At 55.7% G+C, this 6,930-nt stretch overlaps 1 protein-coding gene across 3 annotated transcripts; it reads left to right on the forward strand.

Annotated features, from left to right (window-relative positions):
- The first annotated feature begins 375 nt into the window (after positions 1–375).
- On the forward strand, positions 376–6,087 carry GOT1L1 (glutamic-oxaloacetic transaminase 1 like 1). 3 transcript variants are annotated; one of them, XM_006170651.1, is made up of 9 exons: positions 376–607; positions 1,444–1,625; positions 1,907–2,018; positions 2,237–2,346; positions 2,548–2,640; positions 2,727–2,877; positions 4,598–4,763; positions 5,198–5,340; positions 5,581–6,087. In XM_006170651.1, exons 1-9 carry the CDS (start codon positions 493–495, stop codon positions 5,754–5,756), a joined length of 1,248 nt encoding a protein of 415 aa, XP_006170713.1. In that variant the 5' UTR covers positions 376–492; the 3' UTR covers positions 5,757–6,087. The 3 variants fall into 3 exon arrangements, with proteins under 3 accessions (XP_006170713.1, XP_006170714.1, XP_006170715.1); XM_006170652.1 differs by having other exon boundaries at positions 2,766–2,877; XM_006170653.1 differs by having other exon boundaries at positions 576–639.
- The last annotated feature ends 843 nt before the right edge of the window (positions 6,088–6,930 follow it).

Raw genomic sequence — 6,930 nt, forward strand, 5'->3', positions numbered from 1 at the left:
GCTGGATTCCCACATGGCCAATTGTGGTTCAAGTCCCAGACCTGGTAGCTTGAAAATCACAACAGGTAAAAAGATAAATAAATGGGTGAACATTCAAAATCTCATCCCTCTGTTTCACCACTGTACGACTGGCCTCCTCCTGCAGGGACACCCTGTCTGGCTTGCAGCATGCCCGCCCTGCCCTGTCTTCCAAGCAGCTGTTTTGGACCACTTGGGGCTGGAGGAGAGAGGGCACCAAGTTGGAGAACAGTGCCTGGCACCCCATGTTCTCCCCACCCCGCCTGGCCCACCCTCTCGGGGATTCTCAAGGGCCACAGAATGTTCCTGTGGCCCAAAAGGTTCTGTTGCTCTGGCGACCACTTGTCCAGAGTCTCTGCATTGAAGCTGCCCAGGTTCTGGGAAGAGGCAGGCGGGCCAGGCTTGGAGACTTCCAGGCAGAAGCAGGAAGAACAGAGGGGCGAAGACACTGTCCTGGCTCCTCTTTCATCCGTTATGCCCACCCTTTCCGTGTTCATGGATGTGCCCCTGGCCCAAAAGCTAGAAGGCAGCTTGCTGAAGACCTACAAACAAGACGACTACCCCTACAAGATGTTCCTGGCCTACCGAGGTAACGCCCAGCTGCGGAGTCTAAGACGCAAAGTATCCTAACTGCCTATAGGGGGCAGCACTGCGCTGCTGCGGGGGACCCAGCGGCCAAGTCTCTATAGAAGCCTCTGCCCTTCGCTGGGGCCTCAGGAGACTTGGGGCCAGCAGTTGGCGTAATGGCTAAGTTGCTGGACTCCCATGTAGTGCACTGCAGTTTGAGTCCTGGACCCGATGACTTAAACTCAGGTGGGGCGTGCGCGGGCATGCATAGGTGTACACGTGTGTGTGTGTGTGTGTGTGTCCAAAATCCCAAGAGGAGCGCTTTGGGGCCTCTTAGATGCCACACCTTCCTCAGCCTGCTTTCCCTTGCCCTCTCTCCTGTTCCTGCCCTGTCCCCTCAAGGCTTCACAAATCTGTACTTCCCACATTTTTCCTGTTTTTAGTTTCTACGGTAGGGTGTGCACACTCACCGGAGAGACAGAGGAGAAGTGAGAAATCACCCCCGAGGGGCATGGCCAGCAACCTCTGCTCTGTTCTTCCAGATTCACAATCCTGTCTCCTCTGGTCTCCCCCGGAATTCTGGGCACATGCATGCGTGCCCAGCATGATTCTCGGGCCCCCAAGTCTGGGACTTGAACTGTGCAGTGGGCCATGTGGGATCGAGCACCTTAACTTCCACACCACCTGTTGGCCCTCAGTTGTCTTTTTAAAATTAGAATATGGGGAAAAAAGGGAAGTTTTTTCACAGGCATTGTCCAAAGCCCCCAGGAGCCTGGGATGGGTGTGTTGTTTGTGGGTTGTGGCGCAGGCTCGGGGTGGAAGCAGGCACACTGGAGCTCCCTCTGCTGTGTCCCCCAGTCTGCATGACCAACGAAGGCCAGCCCTGGGTCTCTCTTGTGGTGCGCAAGACCCGGCTGCAGATCTCACAGGACCCCTCCCTGAACTACGAGTACGTGCCCACGGTGGGCATGGCGTCCTTCCTCCAGGCCTCCCTGGAGCTCCTCTTCGGGAAGCACAGCCAAGCCATCGTGGAGAACAGGGTGAGGCCTCTCGGTCACCCAGCCGGGGGCGACGCCTTGACCTGTGTGATCAGGCACAGGAGAGGGAGGGCGCCCTGGCCTTGACAAAGGAGATGCGGAGGCTCCGAGTCCACAGCTTCAGCCCGGGAAAGGCAGAGGTGGGGTGGAGCCCCAGTCCAGACCGTCTGCTGCTCCGCACGGCTGGTGGCTGGCATGGGAGCTCTCAGGAAGGAGCGCAGGTGGGAGGGCGTTGGGACTGCCATCGCTCTTCTGCAGCGGCGCTTCTGCTCACTTGCCGACAGGTAGGGGGTGTGCACACCGTTGGGGACAGTGGCGCCTTCCAGCTCGGGGGCCAGTTCCTCAGGACCTGGCATAAGGACGGTCAGATGGTTTACATCATCTCTTCTCAGAAAGGTGAGTGCGGCCCGAGAAGAGGGCCACGCGAGGTCCCCGTTCCCAGCGCCAGTTCCCGCTCCCTGGCAGTCTTCACCGCCGTCCTCACTCTGTCATGGGAAGACGCTGGACAAGCCACCCGCCCAGCCCTCAGCCGGATCTCTCAGCCCTGCTGTCTGTACCTCTGTCCCGTCCCTGTCCCTGTCCCTGTGGGCCAGCTGGGGGCTGTGTTCCCACAGAGCCGCATGGACTGGTCTTCCGGGACCTGGGCTACACCGTGTATGAGTTCTGCATCTGGAACCCCAAGCAGCTGTGCTCGGACTCCAACGTGCTCTTCAGTGTGGTGCAGGTAGGGGCCTACTCAGACATGGCCCCCGCCCCTGCCATGGCCTCGTCTGCCCCCTGCACCTCTGACCCTGCGAGGCCTGTTCTAGGCCTGGCCATGCCTGGCCCTCCATAGGCGCCCACCCGGAGGAGCACCCTGCTCAGCGGGGCCAGGCACCAGCGCTGCTTGGTGGAGAGGCATCGCTGAGCCAGCCTGTCCCTGCAGCAGATCCCGCGCGGCTGCATCCTGGTGATCGGGAACATCGTGGACTGCAAGCTGAGCCTCGGTCAGTGGGCCAAGTTGATGGGTACCATGAAGGTGAGCCCAGCCTCCTTCCCACGCCCCCCCACCCCTCCTCTCCTCTATCGGCCTCATACGTGTTTTGGTTCTCCTCTCTCCTCCAGAACAAGCAGATATTCCCATTTTTTGACATTCCCTGTCAGGGTCTATACACTGGTGACCTGGAAGAAGATGCTAAAATCTTGCAATACTTTGTGTCTCACGGCTTCGAGTTCTTCTGCAGCCAGTCTCTGTCCAGGAATTTTGGCATTTACGGTAGGGTGAGGGCAGAAGGGGAGGCCTGGTGCTGAGGGGTACCACACACACGACATGAGTGAGGCCTCATCCTCTGAGGGTGCCAAGGATTCCAGAGAGCAGGGGGCAGCTGGGACATCACTGAGCAGGAAGTTGGGGTCTGTTATTAAAACGAGCTCCCGGGACCAGCAGTTGGCGTAATGGCAATGTCGTTGGACTCCCACGTAGTCGACCGCGGTTTGAGTCCCGGACCCAGTGGTTTAAACTCACGCCAGGTGCGTGTGCATGCGTGCCCAAGATCCCGAGAGAAGAATAGAGGAGAAGGGATTGTAGCATGGTCATCCCCTCTGGGGAGTGATTTCTCACTTTCTGTCTCTGTGTCTCTCTCTGTCTTTCTGGCCAGCGCACGCGCCCTATAGCAAAAACCTCTAAAAAAAAGGAAAAAGAAGAAAAAACGAGCTCCCAACACGGGCTCTGGTGAAACCCTTTGGCCTCCTCGGGCCTAGTTCTCACAGGCAGGAGATGAGAGGGTGGGACGCGGTGCTCTTTCAAGGTCCTTCCTCCATCAGGACTCTTGTTTATGGGGCGGGGCTGCAGAGGTCACATGCGAAGCTCTGCGAGGCCGAGCTAGGTGGGAAGGTTCTGGGTCCCTGTCCAGACTTCCCTGAGTGTGCGGGGCAGGCCTGTGCCTGGATCCAGGGCTGGCCGAGGCTGCGGTGGGTCACAGCATCAAGATTATACTGGTGGGATTAGCAGGTAGCATAGAGGTTAAGGCATGGACTCCCACATTGTTGACTATAGTTCGAATCCCAGATCTGGCAGCTTGAAACCCATGCTGTGTGTGTTTGCATGCCCCAAATCCCTAGAAGCAACTGGAGGAAAAGGGATTGCAGCATGGCCATCCCCACCCCATATGTGTGTGTGTGTGTGTGTGTGCGTGTGATTTCTCGCTTCTGTCTCTGTCTCCCCAATGAGTGCACACACCCTCTAGCAAAAGTCACTTAAAAAAAAAAAAAAAGGATAAAAGAACTCTATTGGAAGTGCTTTTGCTTTTTGTCTTTCACTCATGGAAGAAATAAATAAACTAAAAAAAAAAAGATGTTACTAGGACCAGCAGATGGTGTAATGGTTACGTTGCTGGACTCCCACATTGCTGACCATGGTTCAAGTCCTAAACCTGGTGGCTTGAAACTCAAGCTGGGTGCGTGTGCGTGCACGCCTAAGATCCCAAGAGGAGAATGGAGGAGAAGGGATTGTGATGGCTGTCCCCCGGGGGAGATGATTTCTTGCATTTTGTTCCTGTGTCTCTCTGGTGAGCACACGCAACCAATAGCAAAAATCTCTCTTTAAAAAAAAATAAAAAGATGTTGGGGCCGGCAGGTGGCTGGTGGTTAAAGGTGCTGGATTCCCACATGACTGACAGCGGTTCAAGTCCTGGACCTGGCGACTTGCTTTCTCACTTTCTCTCTCTCTCTTTCTCCCCCTCTCTGGTCAGATTGAAATAAACAAATGAATAAATAAAAATGAATAAAATTAAATGGAAAATTTTTTAAAAAGATGTTACTTATGGGTACTTTACTGGAAAAGGAGCCTCTGGAGCTTCCTGAATACTGCCGTGGCTGGGCTGGGCTGAGGGCCCTGTGGTTCACCCCTCTGTCCGGCAGGGCTGGGTGTCAGGTAGGGGTGCAGGCCCCAGGAGTGGCAGAAGACTGAGGAGGAGGCCGTCTTTCCGATGCTGCAGATGAAGGCGTGGGGGTCCTGGTGGTGGTGGCGCTCAACAACCAGCACCTGCTGTGCGTCCTCTCCCAGCTGATGGCCTTCACGCAGGCCCTGTGGCTGAACCCCCCGACCACGGGCGCGCGCATCATCACCTCCATCCTCAGCAACCCTGCTCTGCACGGAGAGTGGTAGGTGGAGGGGCGGGGTGGGTGGCAGGCAGAGCGCCTGGGTGCCTACGGACCGGCCGGCCTGCAGGAGCGAGGGCCGGATGCCCCCTCTGCCTTCATCAGCTCCCTCAGCAGCACGTTCGGAGGCCCTGCCTCAGCGGAGTGGGTGGCAGACATTCGTGGACTCAGACCATGAGTCCTCTGAAATGTCCAGGATGGCAGGAGGAGGTTAGAAAGCCTCAGAGGCTTGCTACTGTGGCAGAAGTCTGCCTGGGAGCCTGCTGGCTGGCTCGATTTATATGGGACTACGCCCCGTCCCGACTCTAACGGTCCAGAGCCTGGCTCCACTAACGCCCCTTCAGGTTTTCTGTCGGGGCCTGGGAAGCTAAGAAGCGGGTGGATAGGAGGGTGCAAGTGGGGAGACCTCGCGCTCGTGTGCTGTCCTTCCTCGGCAGGAAGCAGAGTCTGAAGGAGGTGATCGAGAACATCATGCTGATCAAGGAGAAGGTGAAGGAGAAACTCCGGCTCCTGGGGACGCCTGGCTCGTGGGACCACATCACTGAGCAGAACGGGACCCACGGCTACCTCGGACTCAACGGTAAGTGTCAAGGAGGGGTGGCCCGCATTCCAACCGCGCGTCTGTGTTTGAGCAATAAACGGCCGTAAGTGACCAGTCCCTAGCTTCACCCAGATGTCAACGATTTCCTCCGGAAAATGGGGCTTCTTTAAAAAGCCTCCTGGACCCACAGGAATGCTGACTCTCTGGCCCTCCTAATTCTCCCTGGCTCGAGGGATTTAGAGGAAGCCCTCGTAGGATCTGACTCTGCGGTTACCACAGTCCAACAGGTGGATTACCTGGTCAGGAAGAAGCACATCTACGTCCCCAAGAACAGCCGGATTAACTTCACGTGCATCAACGCCAGCAACATAGACTACATCACCCAGAGCATCAGCGAGGCTGTGCACCTCACAGGAGGCGCGGGGCTCCGAAGCGCGTCCTCCGAAAACAAGTGAACGCTGACGGGGTAAAACTTTTAGTTTGTGCAAAGGTCTTGTGCTGACTTTTCACTGCTGCAGTTGGTTTCTTTACAAAACACCTTCTTCACCTACTTGTGGAGCAGTCGTCATCTTGAGGTGGAAAGCATGGAGGCAGGTTCCATGCAGTGACAAAGTGGAGCGACTCCGTAACAGCAGACGTAAGACTCAGAACGAGGGTTGTTCCCACATACCAAGGTTTGCTGGGATGAACTCTTCTATAGTTGTATAATGAGAAAAAGGAGTTCGCCAAAGGGGCTGGCAGGTGATGTGGTGATTAAGGGCGCTGGACTTCCATGGCTGACCACGGTTCAAGTCCCAGACCTGGTGGCTTGCTTTCTCACTTTTTTTTTAAATTTATTTTTTACATGCTTATGTCGGTCAGGCCTGATTGGAGCGCAGACTGCGGCCACGTGGACACCATGGGGCATCCTCACGGCCTGTGTGACTGACTGGCACTTGCTGGCCTTGACGTCCACAGTGCACACAGCGTGGCGTTGTGTCTTGTCTTCACGGCAGAAGGCAGTTGGGGGAGCCCGATGATGGGCTCGTGGTCTAGCTGGTTTCTTCTGAGGAAATTTGGGTGCCTCGGCAGCTGAGGAGTCTTGGGCTTGGGGAGGTGAGCGATGTGCACTCTTCTTTATTTGTAGCTGTAGACGCCTTCTTGGCCTTCAAAGCCTTTGGCTTCAGCTTTGGGAGGGGCAGGAGATTCCTTCTGCTTCTGGAACCATCTTGGAGGAAAGGCAACACACTTCTAAATAACCAGTCTGTCAGGACCGGCAATTAGCGGAATGGCTATGTCTCTGGACTCCCATGTAGTCGACCGTGGTTCATGTCCCGGACCCGGTGGCTTAAACTCACACCGGGTGCGTATGTGTGAGGGATTGCTGTGTGACCATCCCCCCTGGGGGGTGATTTCTTGCTTTCTGTTTCTCTGTCTCTCTCCCTCTATCTGGTGAGCGCATGCGCCCTATAGCAAAAACCTCTCCAAAAAAAAAAAAAAAAATAATAATAATAAATAAATAAATAACCAGTCTGTCAAGGAAGAAATCAGAAGAGAAATTAGAAAATACTTTGAGATTGGGGACCGGTAGGTGGCGTGGTGGTTAAGGCGCTGGACACTTCAACATGGCTGATCACGGTTCAAGTCCTG

Source organism: Tupaia chinensis, unplaced genomic scaffold, assembly GCF_000334495.1.
Source record: "Tupaia chinensis unplaced genomic scaffold, TupChi_1.0 Scaffold148801_1, whole genome shotgun sequence".
NCBI lineage: Eukaryota > Metazoa > Chordata > Mammalia > Scandentia > Tupaiidae > Tupaia > Tupaia belangeri.